Source organism: Bombina bombina, chromosome 5 (assembly GCF_027579735.1).
Source record: "Bombina bombina isolate aBomBom1 chromosome 5, aBomBom1.pri, whole genome shotgun sequence".
NCBI classification, from domain to species: domain Eukaryota; kingdom Metazoa; phylum Chordata; class Amphibia; order Anura; family Bombinatoridae; genus Bombina; species Bombina bombina.
This window is the reverse complement of record NC_069503.1, coordinates 71402637-71420073: the sequence shown is the minus strand read 5'-3', so window position 1 is coordinate 71420073 and position 17437 is coordinate 71402637. Positions and strand designations below refer to the sequence as shown.

The 17437-nt window shown below is 37.9% G+C and overlaps 1 protein-coding gene across 1 annotated transcript in view; it reads right to left on the bottom strand.

Annotated features, from left to right (window-relative positions):
* Positions 1-17437, bottom strand: part of LOC128659893 (oocyte zinc finger protein XlCOF6-like) — a 191127-nt gene that overhangs the window by 133351 nt on the left and 40339 nt on the right. The window contains exon 3 of the mRNA XM_053713480.1: positions 8645-8654. Within this exon, the coding sequence (XP_053569455.1) occupies positions 8645-8654 (10 nt within the window). The remainder of the gene's footprint in view (positions 1-8644; positions 8655-17437) is intronic.

The following is a 17437-nucleotide window of genomic DNA, read 5'->3' as shown; positions in this document are numbered from 1 at the left end:
AACTGTGTTTACTCTTTTTAAATCATAATGACAACAGAAACCACCCAAATGATCCTGATCAAAAGTTTACAGACCCTGGTGATTTTGGCCTGATAACATGCACACAAGTTGACACAAAGGGGTTTGAATGGCTATTAAAGGTAACCATCCTCACCTGTGAGCTTGTAATTAGTGTGTGTGTATAAAAGGTCAATGAGTTTCTGGACTCCTGACAGACCCTTGCATCTTTCATCCAGTGTTGCACTGACGTTTCTGGATTCTGAAACCTCTTTTAGTAAGGACAGTGTTTTAGCGGTAGCAGCTGATAATCTTCAGAACTATCTATGAGATCACATAATAGTCAACCATTTTTGATAGCAGATAGGATTTCAAATGTTGTATCCTGGATCACTTTCTCATATCACAGTACACAATTACCTACATCATTAACTATTGATAGTTTGTATTTTGTCTGCCAAATAGCATTTTACGTGTTCTAATGTTTTTAATCATAAGCGTTTTATTTGTGTTGTAAAGTTTTTATATTACTGAATTTTTTACATTGTACCCCTTTTACAGTGTTACTTAATACATGCTTGTATGTGTATAGCTATATAAGTATTGTCCAATAGCAAGGTATATGCCTTCTTAGCACTTTATGTATTATATCACATATCGCTATGACAGCTGCTTGGGAGGATTTCATTGGCGTTCAGTAGCCAATCATTAAGTGACACGTAGTCAGCGAATCAGACGCTGCAACGTACCTGACCTTTGAAAGCCCGCTGAATTCAAAAGGTTCTAAGTGGTTTGTTGATATATCACTTCTTGACAAAGTTGGGTCGGATCCCGATGAAACGCGTTGAGGAGCTATATCGTAGTCACATGATCTCCAGACACAGGCTATTACAACTTTGAGTAGCCCCGCACCTCCAAGTTTTCACGATGTTCCGGTTGTGCTTAGACTGTAGGAAGGGCACAAGTCAACACTCATCTGGCCTGCAACAGAGTTTCTGTGGTGATATGCACTATATGCTTTGTTGTTTTTAATTCCTGTACGTATATTTTTTACTTGCGCTTTACAATTTGAATTAAATACTTTTACTCTTAGAGTGGTTTGCGCTCTCTGTTTTTGTTTTAAAAAGTTCCATTTGGGAGGGGGATCAAAGTCCTCTCAGTATAAGAGCAGTATCCATTGACAGCATTTTCTGAGGCCACCGCTTGGAATTGTCCACACCGCTTTCCAGGGACATATATTGGAAAATACATTTTCCTCTGCTTCCATTATATGCAGGAACTTACATACCAACAGGGGTGATATACACTTTTCTGATCTGGTTATAAGTATACAGGTCACTTTGAAGTTTTACCCTATATTCTCTGTATTGTATATACCACTTACTTTCTATGGTATTTTAATATGTTGGTTCTATATCTGTTGTGAAATACTTTATGTGATAACTGGAAAGCGCAGTTTATATATACCTGTTCCATGCAATCCCATTATAGTCTATGGGCATTCCATTTTGTCATTCACCCTTGCCATTCCATAGAAAGCAGCTATAATCTGACATAATCTCACTTTCAGAATATGTGCTACTGTACCTTGGGAACATATTTGGTAAATATCTATTTGATATGTCTCGTATTTTCGTTGCTATAGCACTTTTAAATGTAATCCCATTATAGTCTATGGGCATTCCATTTTGTCATTCACCCTTGTCATTCCATAGAAAGCAGCTATAATCTGACGTAATCTCACTTTCAGAATATGCTACTGTACCTGGGGAACATATCTGGTAAATATCTATTTGATATGTCTGATATTTTTGTTGCTATAGAACTTGTAAAATGTAATACCATTATAGTCTACTAGTCCTAAAGCCCGTTTACATGGGCCATTTTTTGCAGTACAGCGGTCCCACCTCTTGCTCTCTCTCTCGCTCCACCTCTGTTTTGCTCTCTCTCTCCCCCTCTCTTTTGCTCTCTCTCTCCCCCTCTCTTTTGCTCTCTCTCCCCCTATCTGTTGCTCTCTCTCTCCCCCCTCTCTTTTGCTCTTTCTCTCCCCCCTCTCTTTTGCTCTCTCTCTCCCCCCTCTCTTTTGCTCTTTCTCTCCCCCCTCTCTTTTGCTTTCTCTCCCCATCTCTTTTGCTTTCTCTCCCCCTCTCTTTTGCTTTCTCTCCCCCTCTCTTTTGCTCTTTCTCCCCCTCTCTTTTGTGCTCTCTCTCCCCCTCTTTTGCGCTCTCTCTCCTCCTCTCTTTTTCGCTCTCTCTCTCCCCCTCTCTCTTGCGTTCTCTCTCTCTTTTGCACTCTCTCTCCCCCTCTTTTGTGCTCTCTCTCTCCCCCCTCTTTTGCGGGGTCTCTCTCCCCCTCTCTTTTGTGCTCTCTCTTCCCCGCTCTCTTTTGCGCTCTCTCTCCCCCTCTCTTTTGTGCTCTCTCTTCCCCCCTCTCTTTTGTGCTCTCTCTTCCCCCCTCTCTTTTGTGCTCTCTCTCTCCCCCCTCTCTTTTGCTCTGTCTCTCTCCCCTTTTTTTGCTCTTTCTCTCCATCCCTCTCTTTTGCTCTCTCTCTCTATCCCTCTCTTTGTGCTCTCTCTCTCCCCCCCCTCTCTTTTGCTCTCTCTCTCCCCCCTCTCTTTTGCTCTCTCTCTCCCCCCTCTCTTTTGCTCTCTCTACCCCTCTATATTGCTCTCTCTCCCCCTCTCTTTTGTTCTCTCTCCCCCTCTTTTGCTCTCTCTTCCCTCTATTTTGCTCTTTCCCCTCTCTTTTGCTCTCTCTCTTCCCCTCTTTATCGCTCTCTCTCCCCCCTCTCTTTTGCTCTATCTCCCCCTCTCTTCTTTTGCTCTCTCTCTTCCCCTCTCTTTTGCTTTCTCTCTTTCCCCCTCTTATTTTCTCTCTCCCCCTCTCTTTTGCTCTCTCTCCCCCCTCTCTTTTGCTCTCTCTCCCCCCTCTCTTTTTCTCTCTCTTCCGTCTATTTTGCTCTTTCCCCTCTCTTTTGCTCTCCCTCCCCCATCTCCTCTGCTCTTTCCTATCTCTTTTTGTCTCTCCCCCTCTCTTTCTATTTCTCTCCCCTCTCTCCCGCGCCCGGCCACGGCTACGCCCCAGTCCGGCCAAGCCCCCTTTCGCCCCACCGCCGCAAACAGCATGTCAGGTAAGTCCAGGTGTGTTTGTCCTCGTGCTGTCTCTACTGCGCATGACAGCTTCGGAGAAACACACTTGGCCTTTTATATAATAGGATGGGCATTCTATTTTGTCATTCACCCTTCTCATTCCATAAAAAGCAGCTATAAACTGATGTAATCTCACTTTTAGAATATGCTACTGTACCTGGGGAACATATCTGGTAAATATCTAGTTGATATGTCTCATATTTTAGTTTCTATTGCACTTTTAAATGTAATCCCAATATAGTCTATGGGCATTCCATTATGTAATTCACCATTGTCATTCCATAGAAAACAGCTATAATCTGACATAATCTAACTTTCAGAATATGCTACTCTGTACCTGGGGAACATATCTGGTAAGCATCTACTTGATATGTCTCATATTTTTGTTGCTATAGCACTACATGTAATCCTATTATAGTCTATGGGCATTCCATTTTGTCATTCACCCTTGTCATTCTATAGAAAGCAGTTATAATCTGACGTAATCTCACTTTCAGAATATGCTACTGCACCTGTGGAACATATCTGGTAAATATCTAGTTGATATGTCTTGTATTTTCATTGCTATAGCACTTTTAAATGTAATCCCATTATAGTCTATGGGCATTCCATTATGTCATTCACCCTTGTCATTCCATAGAAAGCAGCTATAATCAGACGTAATCTCACTTTCAGAATATGCTACTGTACCTGGAGAACATATCTGGTAAATATCTATTTGATATGTCTGATATTTTTGTTGCTATAGCACTTTTAAATGTAATCCCATTATAGTCTAAAGGCATTCCATTTTGTCTTTCACCCTTGTAATTCCATAGAAAACAGCTATAATCTCACTTAATCTCACTTTCAGGATATGCTATGGTACCTGGGGAACATATCTAGTAAATATCTAGTTGATATGTCTCATAGTTATGTTGCTTCAAAACTTTTAATTTTACATCCCATTAAAGTCTATGGGCATTCCATTTTGTCATTCACCCTTGTCATTCCATAGAAAGCAGCTATAATCTCACTTTCAGAATATGCTACTGTACCTGGGGAACATATCTGGTAAATATCTATTTGATATGTCTCATATTTTAGTTTCTATTGCACTTTTAAATGTAATCCCAATTTAGTCTATGGGCATTCCATGTTGTCATTCAACCCTTGTCATTCCATAGAAAGCAGTTATAATCTGAAGTAATCTCACTTTCAGAATATGCTACTGTACCTGGGGAACATATCTGGTAAATAACTACTTCATATGTCTCATATTTTTGTTGCTATAGCACTAAATGTAATCCCATTATAGTCTATGGGTATTCCATTTTGTCATTCACCCTTGTCATTCCATAGAAAGCAGCTATAATCTGAAGTAATCTCACTTTTAGAATATGCTACTGTACCTGGGGAACATATCTGGTAAATATCTACTTGATATGTCTCATATTTGTGTTTCTATAGCACTAAATGTAATCCTATTATAGTCTATGTGCATTCCATTTTGTCATTCACCCTTGTCATTCCATAGAAAGCAGCTATAATCTGATGTAATATAACTTTCAGAATATGCTACTGTACCTGGGGAACATATCTGGTAAATATCTATTTGATATGTCTGATACTTTTGTTGCTATAGCACTTTTAAATGTAATCCCATTATAGTCTATGGGCATTCCATTATGTCATTCACCCTTGTCATTCCATAGAAAGCAGCTATAATCTGATGTAATCTCACTTTCAGAATATGCTACTGTACCTGGGGAACATATGTGGTAAATATCTACTTGATATGTCTCATATTTTTGTTGCTATATCCCTAAATGTAATCCCATTATAGTCTATGGGCATTCCGTTATGTTATTCACCCTTGTCATTCCATAGAAAACAGCTATAATCTGAAGTAATCTCACTTTCAGAATATGCTACTGTACCTGGGGAACATATCTGGTAAATATCTAGTTGATATGTCTCATAATTTTGTTGCTTCAACACTTTTAATTTTACATCCCATTAAAGTCTATGGGCATTCCATTTTGTCATTCACCCTTGTCATTCCATAGAAAGCAACTATAATCTGATGTAATCTCACTTTCAGAATATGCTACTGTACGTGGGGAACATATGTGGTAAATATCTACTTGATATGTCTCATATTTCTGCTTCTATAGCACTAAATGTAATCCTATTATAGTCTATGGGCATTCCATTTTGTCATTCACCCTTGTCATTCCATAGAAAGCAGCTATAATCTGATGTAATCTCACTTTCAGAATATGCTACTGTACCTGGGGAACATATCTGGTAAATAGCTACTTCATATGACTCATATTTTTGTTGATATGGCACTAAATGTAATCCCATTACAGTCTATGGGCATTCCCTTATGTCATTCACCCTTGTCATTCCATAGAAAACAGCTATAATCTGAAGTAATCTCACTTTCAGAATATGCTACTGTACCTGGGGAAGATATCTGGTAAATATCTATTTGATATGTATCATAGTTTAGTTTCTATAGCACTTTTAAATGTAACCCCATTATAGTCTATTGGCATTCCATTATGTCATTCACCCTTGTCATTCCATAGCAAACAGCTATAATCTGATGTAATCTCACTTTCAGAATATGCTACTGTACCTGGGGAACATATCTGGTAAATATCTAGTTGATATGTCTCATAATTTTGTTGCTTCAACACTTTTAATTTTACATCCCATTAAAGTCTATGGGCATTCCATTTTGTCATTCGCCATTGTCATTCCATAGCAAACAGCTATAATCTGATGTAATCTCACTTTCAGAATATGCTACTGTACCTGGGGAACATTTCTGGAAAATAGCTACTTGATATGTCTCATATTTGTGTTTCTATAGCACTAAATGTAATCATATTATAGTCTATGGGCATTCCATTTAGTCATTCACCCTTGTCATTCCATAGAAAGCAGCTATAATCTCACGTAATCTCACTTTCAGAATATGATACTGTACCTGGGGAACATATCTGGTAAATATCTATTTGATACGTCTGATATTTTTGTTGCTATAGCACTTTTAAATGTAATACCATTATAGTCTATGGGCATTCCATTTAGTCATTCACCCTTGTCATTCCATAGAAAGCAGCTATAATCTCACTTAATCTAACTTTCAGAATATGCTACTGTACCTGGGGAACATATCTGGTAAATATCTACTTGATATGTCTCATATTTGTGTTGCTATAGCACTAAATGTAATCCTATTATAGTCTATGGGCATTTCATTTTGTCATTCACCCTTGTCATTCCATAGAAAGCAACTATAATTTGACGTAATCTCACTTTCAGAATATACTACTGTACCTGGGGAACATATCTAGTAAATATCTACTTGATATGTCTCATATTTGTGTTTCTATAGCACTAAATGTAATCTTATTATAGTCTATGGGCATTCCACTTTGTCATTCACCCTTGTCATTCCATAGAAAGCAACTAAAATCTCACGTAATCTCTCTTTCAGAATATGCTACTGTACCTGGGGAATTTATTTGGTAAATATCTATTTAATATGTCTCATATTTTAGTTTCTATAGCACTTTAAAATGTAATCCCATTATAGTCTATGGGCATTTCATTATGTAATTCACCCTTGTCATTCCATAGAAAGCAGCTATAATCTGACGTAATCTCACTTTCAGATTATGCTACTGTACCTGGGGAACATATCTGGTAAAAATCTATTTGATATGTCTCATAGTTTTGTTGCTATAGCACTTTTAAATGTAATCCCATTATAGTCTATGGGCATTCCATTACGTAATTCACCCTTGTCATTCCATAGAAAGCAGCTATAATCTGATGTAATCTCACTTTCAGAATATGCTACTGTACCTGGGGAACATATCTAGTAAATATCTAGTTAATATGTCTCATAGTTTTGTTGCTTTAACACTTTTAATTTTACATCCCATTAAAGTCTATGGGCATTCCATTTTGTCATTCCCCCTTGTCATTCCTTTTAGTACATCCCGGTAACCACTGTTACTGTCATTTATAAGGTAATCACTGTGACTGTCATTTATAAGGTAACCACTGTGACTGTCATTTATAAGGTAACCACTGTGACTGTCATTTATAAGGTAATCTCTGTGACTGTCATTTATAAGGTAACCACTGTGACTGTCATTTATAAGGTAACCACTGTGACTGTCATTTATAAAGTAACCACTGTGACTGTCATTTATTAGGTAATCACTGTGACTGTCATTTATAACGTAACCACTGTGACTGTCATTTATAAAGTAACCACTGTGACTGTGATTTATAAGGTAACCACTGTGACTGTCATTTATAAAATAACTACTGTGACTGTCATTTATAAGGCAACCACTGTGACTGTCATTTATAAAGTAACCACTGTGACTGTGATTTATAAGGTAACCACTGTGACTGTCATTTATAAAATAACTACTGTGACTGTCATTTATAAGGTAACCACTGTGACTGTCATTTATAAGGTAACCACTGTGACAGTCATTTATAAAGGTAATCACTGTGACTGTCACTTATAAGGTAATCACCGTGACTGTCATTTATAAGGTAACCACTGTGACTGTCATTTATAAGGTAACCACTGTGACTGTCATTTATAAAGTAACCACTGTGACTGTCATTTATAAGGTAATCACTGTGACTGTCATTTATAAAGTAACCACTGTGACTGTGATTTATAAGGTAACCACTGTGACTGTCATTTATAAAGTAACCACTGTGACTGTCATTTATAAAATAACTACTGTGACTGTCATTTATAAGGTAACCACTGTGACTGTCATTTATAAGGTAACCACTGTGACAGTCATTTATAAAGGTAATCACTGTGACTGTCACTTATAAGGTAATCACTGTGACTGTCATTTATAAAGTAACCACTGTGACTGTGATTTATAAGGTAACCACTGTGACTGTCATTTATAAAATAACTACTGTGACTGTCATTTATAAGGTAACCACTGTGACTGTCATTTATAAGGTAACCACTGTGACAGTCATTTATAAAGGTAATCACTGTGACTGTCACTTATAAGGTAATCACTGTGACTGTCATTTATAAGGTAACCACTGTGACTGTCATTTATAAGGTAACCACTGTGACTGTCATTTATAAAGTAACCACTGTGACTGTCATTTATAAGGTAATCACTGTGACTGTCATTTATAAAGTAACCACTGTGACTGTGATTTATAAGGTAACCACTGTGACTGTCATTTATAAAGTAACCACTGTGACTGTCATTTATAAAATAACTACTGTGACTGTCATTTATAAGGTAACCACTGTGACTGTCATTTATAAGGTAACCACTGTGACAGTCATTTATAAAGGTAATCACTGTGACTGTCACTTATAAGGTAATCACTGTGACTGTCATTTATAAAGTAACCACTGTGACTGTGATTTATAAGGTAACCACTGTGACTGTTATTTATAAAGTAACCACTGTGACTGTCATTTATAAGGTAACCACTGTGAGTGTCATTTATAAGGTAATCACTGTGACTGTCATTTATAAGGTAACCACTGTGACTGTCATTTATAAGGTAATCACTGTGACTGTCATTTATAAGGTAATCACTGTGACTGTCATTTATAAGGTAACCACTGTGACTGTCATTTATAAAGTAACCACTGTGACTGTCATTTATAAGGTAACCACTGTGACTGTCATTTATAAAGTAATCACTGTGACTGTCATTTATAAAGTAACCACTGTGACTGTCATTTATAAGGTAACCACTGTGACTGTCATTTATAAGGTAACCACTGTGACCAGGCAGAAGTTGGATTCTTATTCAGTCAGCTTCTTATTCTGCAAGTGATTACAATATGCAAAATAAAGATATCTAGCATTATTTTTTATTTTAAATAAAATAATACACTTTCCAAAAACCTAAAAAAAAACTTTTTATAAAAAAAAAATCTTATATTGCAATAATCAGATGGCAATCATGGCATAATTTTGATTGTTTCTAATAACTGATATTATAAAAGAGTTAAAATCCTTTGTGCCACTCATTTATGCATACCTCCCAACATTTCAAAATTCAAAAGAGGGACACCCCCCCCCCCCCCCCCCGGCAAAAAAATTGAAATGTGGTGGGCGGGGCTTAAAAAAATCATAAGACCAAAGTAATAAAAATAAAATTCTAAACAAAGTCATATATTTTAATACACTTAGGCAGCAAATCAAACACAAGCTCAAACCACTGGTATGGCTATGTGAGCACTGTATTTAATTAGCCTTTGCAAAGACATTGCTAAATATTTTTATCTTAATTGCACATTTATTAATAAATTCTTTAAAACTACTCTCTGCATTCCCCAGTAATATTCTAGATTCTGGCCTTTAAAGTCAGCAAAAATGCACAGTAGCACGCTACATAGCATACACTTACACATGCAGATACACACACACACACTACATAGCATACACTTATACATGCAGATACACACACACTACATAGCATACACTTATACATGCATATACACACACTACATAGCATACACTTACACATGCAGATACACACACACTACATAGCATACACTTATACAGGCAGATACACACACACTACATAGCATACACTTATACATGCATATACACACACTACATAGCATACACTTACACATGCAGATACACACACACTACATAGCATACACTTATACATGCAGATACACACACACTACATAGCATACACTTATACATGCATATACACACACTACATAGCATACACTTACACATGCAGATACACACACACTACATAGCATACACTTATACATGCAGCATACACTTATACATGCAGATACACAGACACTACATAGTATACACTTATACATGCAGACACACACACTACATAGCATACACTTATACATGCAGCATACACTTATACATGCAGATACACACACACTACGTAGCATACACTTATACATGCAGATACATACACACTACATAGCATACACTTATACATGCAGCATACACTTATACATGCAGATACACACACACTACATAGCATACACTTATACATGCAGCATACACTTATACACTTATACATGCAGATACACAGACACTACATAGTATACACTTATACATGCAGATACACACGCACTACATAGCATACACTTATACATGCAGATACACACTTATACATGCAGATACACATACACACACTACATAGCTTACATTTATACATGCAGACACACACACACTACATAGCATAAACTTATACATACAGATACACACACACAGTTATGGATACAGATAGACACACACACTATATCATATATGGGTATCTGTAATTCATTGTATGGGGTCCTGGGGTTGGCAAGCACATTAGCTGGCAGTCTGCGGCTGCCACTGTTCGTTACACTGTTCGTTACCCTGGTATTAGCACTGCTCATTGTATAAAACTGAAAGCATGCTAGTATTATCACCAGGGGTTAGATATCATCATTACCAGAGGTAGGTTAGAGAGGTCACCATTACCCGTGGTCAGAGTGTATACAGCCTTCTTACTCCTGCTTAACCCACACACCATTCCTTTTCCACAGGGAATATAACAGGTATCTAACCCTGTGAGAGCAAAGCCAGATGCTTCTGAGTATGGGCCCAATAGAATTGTAAAAAAAAAAAAAAAAAAAAAAAAAAATTTTTTTTTTTTTTTTTTTTTTAAATGCCTGGGGAAAATCGGGACAGATGGCTAGCAACTCGGGAAAGAGGGACAGACCCCTAAAATCGGGACTGTCCCGCGAAAATCGGGACAGTTGGGGGGTATGATTTATGTGTGGAATATACAATGTGTGAGCCTATCCACAGGACAGACACGTTATCAGCCTTGTCCAACGCTCTTTATGGCAAACAAATTGATGCCATCCTTGCCACTTCATACATTCTACCTTTTCTGAATAAGTAACTGGTATTTTAAAAGGGTTAAAATTATTTGGGTCACTCATTTCTGTGTAGATATATAAAGGGCTTTAAAGGATTACTTTCTGTTATAATTTTTAAGCCAAACAACTAACATATTAAAGTTAATAAACATTAATTAAAACCTACTGACCTATATTTTCTCCAAAACAAAGTTTCATAACGTTATAAAAGTTATATATTTTATTCCCCGATGATGTCACGTTATCCTGCCCACTATTTTCATCACTGCGTGTTCAAAATACTTAAACCAATGAAATTTTGAAACCTAGGTATTGTAAACGGATTGGTACAGAGCAAAGGATACCCACGGAGTGGGTTTGGAAAATAATTAAATTTGCAGACAAAATTTCTGATATACGGTAGAGATATGTTAATGAAATGCTATTGATAAAAAGCGTATTTGGGGTAGTTAGTTAGTAACAGGCATAGAAAATATTTACTTACAGTGGCCCTTTAACCCCATTTATAGAATAGACGTATTTTCAGCCTGACCCAATGCTTTTTAAGGCAAACAATCTGGTGCCACCCTTGCCACTTCATACATTTTACCTTTTCTGAATAAGTTACTGGTATTTTAAAAGGGTTAAATCCTTTGGGCCACTAATTTTTGTGTGGATACAGCATGAAGCCCTTTATAGGATAAGCATGTTTTTAGCCTGGCCCAATGATTTTTATAGCAAAATAACTTGTGCCAAACTTGCCATCTCATATATTTTACCTTTTCTGAATAAGTAACTGGTCATTTGAAAAGGTTAAAATACTTTGGGCTACTCATTTATGTGTGGAATATACAAGGCATGAACCCTTCATAGGACAGACCTGTTGTAAGCCTGGCCCAACGCTCTTTATGGCAATCAATTAATTGGTGACAGCCTTGCCACTTCATATATTTTACCTTTTCTGAATAAGTGGTATTTTAAAAGGGTTAAAATCCTGTGGGCCACTCATTTCTGTGTGGATATATACAGGGCATGAGCCCCTTTATAGCACAGACATGTTCTCAGCCTGGCCCAACGCTCTTTATGACAAACAAACCCCTCCCACATACCAACTATTTCAGCATAAAGATCCATTTTATCAAATTTTAGGTAATGGTACTCCTCCATCTCTATTAGTTCCGATGTTTTTTGCTCCCACATCGTCATATAGGGGGCTTCTGAGCCTCTCCAGTTTTTGGCTATCAGAAATTTAATGCTATTCACCATTATAGTAAGGATTTTTAGTTTGGGTTTGTGTTTCAACTTTGGTGGTTTATTTAAGAGCCAAATCAAAGGGTCCAGTGGTAGCTGTGCCTCTACAATTTTTTAAATTTCTTCAATAACTTGTCTCCAGAGGTCATGGATGGAGGAGAACCACCACCACATGTGCGCCATGTCGCTTCCGACATGACCACATCTCCAACATCTGTTCTCTGAATCGCTAAATAATCTATGGAGTCTCTTCGGAGTATAATACCATCTGTGTAGGATTTTAAAGTTTATTTCCAGAATACTCATAGAAATCGAAGATTTCATAGTATAGTGAAAGATTTGCGAGCAAGTCTGAGGAAGGATAATTTTCCCCAAATCTCTTTCCCAACCCTCCATGTAACCCAGCACCTGACCAGGTCGATTCTGAACCAGCAACTTATATATTTTAGAGATTGTGTGTCTTGGATGTGGGATTTGCGTGAATAGGGATTCAAAGTGAGTAAGAGGTCTTGTCATATTTCTGGCCTGTGGATGAGCTTGTAATAGGTGATTTAGTTTGAAGTAGTTAAACCAGTTTGTAAAAATTTTAAGTCCCTGTTCTACTATCTTGCTTTGGGGTTTAAGTTGTTCCCTGTCTATGAGAAGATGTATGGGTAAATCGCTAAGTGTTTGGGGTGGTAGTGTTTGTAATATCAAAGGACCAAAAAGTGGTATTTTAAAAGGGTTAAAATCCTGTGGGCCACTCATTTCTGTGTGGATATATACAGGGCATGAGCCCCTTTATAGCACAGACATGTTCTCAGCCTGGCCCAACGCTCTTTATGACAAACAAACCCCTCCCACATACCAACTATTTCAGCATAAAGATCCATTTTATCAAATTTTAGGTAATGGTACTCCTCCATCTCTATTAGTTCCGATGTTTTTTGCTCCCACATCGTCATATAGGGAGCTTCTGAGCCTCTCCAGTTTTTGGCTATCAGAAATTTAATGCTATTCACCATTATAGTAAGGATTTTTAGTTTGGGTTTGTGTTTCAACTTTGGTGGTTTATTTAACAGCCAAATCAAAGGGTCCAGTGGTAGCTGTGCCTCTACAATTTTTTAAATTTCTTCAATAACTTGTCTCCAGAGGTCATGGATGGAGGAGAACCACCACCACATGTGCGCCATGTCGCTTCCGACATGACCACATCTCCAACATCTGTTCTCTGAATCGCTAAATAATCTATGGAGTCTCTTCGGAGTATAATACCATCTGTGTAGGATTTTAAAGTTTATTTCCAGAATACTCATAGAAATCGAAGATTTCATAGTATAGTGAAAGATTTGCGAGCAAGTCTGAGGAAGGATAATTTTCCCCAAATCTCTTTCCCAACCCTCCATGTAACCCAGCACCTGACCAGGTCGATTCTGAACCAGCAACTTATATATTTTAGAGATTGTGTGTCTTGGATGTGGGATTTGCGTGAATAGGGATTCAAAGTGAGTAAGAGGTCTTGTCATATTTCTGGCCTGTGGATGAGCTTGTAATAGGTGATTTAGTTTGAAGTAGTTAAACCAGTTTGTAAAAATTTTAAGTCCCTGTTCTACTATCTTGCTTTGGGGTTTAAGTTGTTCCCTGTCTATGAGAAGATGTATGGGTAAATCGCTAAGTGTTTGGGGTGGTAGTGTTTGTAATATCAAAGGACCAAAATCGAGTTCCCCATTTTTAACCAGAGAAGTTAGAGGAGAAGGTCTAGATGTCAGAAAGGGGAAATGTGTAAGGGTCTTATTCCAGATGTTAAGGGTCTCCGTGATGATTGGGTTATTAGTATGTGTGTTAGGCGTGGAAACAAAAGACCAACACCATTCACCGATGCGTGCTGTGTGGAGACTATCTAATTCTATATCTACCCAGCGTTTAGCATATGGATGTGTGTACAAATAAAGTATTCTTTGTAAGAAGATGGCCGTCCTGTACGCCCGTAAGTCAGGCATGCCAAGACTGCCCTGATCTTTATGTTTCATCATTATAAATTTGTTTATTCTGGGGTGTCTCTTATTCCATGTGAAATTGCTGAAGGCTGCTTGTAGGGATGTTATATAAGGTTCGGGGAGGGGGATCGGCAATGTCTGTAAGAGATATAGAATGTGTGGGAATGCGTTCATTTTGATTAAGTTGATACGTCCCATCCATGAGATTCTTTTGTTTCTCCATCTGGATAAATCATTTATTATTCTGTCTCTTAGAGGTTCAAAGTTATAGTGAAATAACAAGTCTAGCGTGGGGGTAATATTAGTTCCAAGGTGTTTTAGAGTTTTGGGGCACCATTTGAACGGGGTAACCCTCTCTGTTTCCTTTAGACAGTTGTGATCTAATGTTATATTCAGGATTTCCGATTAAGTTAGATTTATTAGGAAATTTGAGAGGTTATAAAAAGTTTTAAGTTCTGCAATGATAGCGGGGATAGACTGTGCCGGGTGTGTTAGTGATAGAAGGATATCATCGGCGTATAGTGTGATTGTATAAGATTGTTGTTTAATCTGGATGCCTCGAATGGTTGCGTTATTTCGGATTTTCGTGGCCAGGGTCTCAATAATGCATGCAAATAATAAGGGGGAGAGCTGGCATCCCTGTCTAGTGCCGTTCGTTAACTGAAAGGGTTCTGAGAGTATGCCATTAAGGTGAATGCGTGCAGTCGGCTGTGCATAGAGTGCAGACACTCGATATGATATGCTATCAAGACCCATGTGTTGTAATGTAGCGTGTAGGAAGTCTCAGCTGACACGGTCAAAGGCCTTTTCCGCATCCATAGATAAGAGGACCAGCAGAATCTGATGTTCCTGAGCATAATGAATGATATTTAAGGCCCTGACCGTGCCATCCTTCGCCTCCCTACCCGGAATGAACCCTATCTGATCAGGGTGCACTAAATCTGCAATAACCCTGTTTAATCGTGTCGCCAGGATCTTTGAAAAGATTTTTACATCGGCATTAAACAAGGAGATCGGCCGGTAGCTGGTTGGATCATCTAAAGGCTTCCCTGGTTTGGGTATCAATATGATATGTGCTTCCAGTGCTGTTTTGGAAAAAACATGTGTTTCATCTATAGTGTTATAGTATGAGAGAAGGTGAGGAGTTAGTAAGTCTTTAAATTTGGTATAGTATGAGTAGGAGAACCTGTCAGGGCCTGGTGCTTTACCCGTAGGTAGGTCTTTTATGGTGTTAGATATTTCTTCTATAGTGTATGGTTTCTGTAGGCTATCCATTTGGTCTTGTGTAATTTTGGGTAGGTGTAATTGTGTCAAGTAACGGTCTATACTTTCTCTATGTTGTTCTCTAGTCCTCGTGTCTTGTGTGTTTAAGTTATATAAATCCTTGAAGTAGGATCTAAATGCAGCAGCTATGGAGAGAGATGTGTCACAGTGGTGTCCCTGTCTGTCTTTCACATGTAATATATACGCAGTGTTCGACTTTTTCTTTATTAGTCGGGCTAAAGATCTGCCTGGCTTGTTATGTGATTCATATATTTGACGTTTTAAGTGAAGTCTTTGTCTGTTAATGTCTTTGTTAAGTATTGAGGCTAATTCTTTCTTCTTTTCCGAAAGAACTTCTAGAATTTGTGGATCGTCAGAGTGTAATTTGTGTTGGGATTCTATCTCCTCAATCGATGTGATGAGGGCGTTTATTTTTTCTCTTTTAACTCTGTTCTGTCTGGCTTTATAAGCAATGAGCTCCCCTCTTATCACGGCTTTGTGCGCTTCCCAGTTGTTCTGGGGTGAGGTGTTTTCTGCTGTGTTTAATTGGAAGTATTCGGTGATACGTTCTGTCAGCTTAATTTTTAACTCTATATCGTGTAACATATATTCGTCTAACCTCCAAATAAAATCTTTAATTGGTTTTGAAACCATATGAAGGAGCAATTTACTAAGTTATGATCTGACCACGTTATTGGTGTGATCTGGGCAGATCTGAACATGGACATCCCTGTGACGTCTGTAAATATGTAATCGATGCGTGTGTGACGTTTATGAGGATGGGAGAAAAATGTGAAATCTCTGGCTTCAGGGTTTAATGTTCTCCAGACATCTTTTGCTGTAAGCTGTTTCAGAAGTGAATGTGTTTTCTGAATTATTCAGGTTGGTAGGGAAGATTGGGTGGACGAACAGTCTAATGTGGGGTTCAGTGCGATATTTAAATCCCCACCCATCAGTAGGCTTCCACTTGAAAACGTTAAAATTTCATTTGTCAGCTTTTTTAGGAATGGGAACTGTTTCGTTGGTGGAGCATATACAGACACAATAGTGACTGGACGGCCGTACAAGAGACCCTTGATCGCTATATAGCACGATTCTCTGTCTCTGAGTATCTTACTATCTCGGAATGGCACTCCCTTTTTGATGAGGACACCCACACCTTGTATTTTCTTTTTGGGGTTTGAGGCATAAAAGCTAGTACCAAATTTATAGTGAAATGTCTTGGGTTCTTTTCCTTTTAAGAAGTGGGTTTCCTGTAAAAGTATAATGTCCCCCTTTAATCTTTTAAAATCGGTCAAAGCTATATTTCTTTTTTTGGGAGAATTTAAACCTTTAGCATTAACTGAGATTATGTGCATGGAGTTATCAAGGTGTTGTGGTGTCATGGGTGAATTACGTACTTACAACTCTGATGCTTACTGATACAGGTGACATCTAGAGCACTCGAGGGATTATCTAGCAGAGTATCCTTGGCTGTAACAAAAGGTGGTATTGTACTTTTTCCACTCCTAGGCAGAATGACAATGTCAATAAACATCAAACAAAAAAAACAATAACAAGAATCAAAATTTGTAACTATATCTAAAACTATACAACATTTGCCAGTGCGTGAGCGAAATCAGTGTTTCGCTGTCATGCAGATGCAATATGGGGGAAGGGATTAATCCCCTCCATCGGGATTACTGCAAACAATGAATAGTGAGAATAAGAAATGCTGCATGTGCTTCCTTAAAGAATTCATACAGAACAGGCAATTATACAAATTATCTAAACAACCATCTATACATATCAACCTATCTCCAGTGCTCCCCTAAGGGAGGGCTGAACAGTAACTATAAATTTTCATTCTGGAGAACACAGTGGTAACAGGTTCAATACAGGATCCCAGGAATAAATATCCCCAT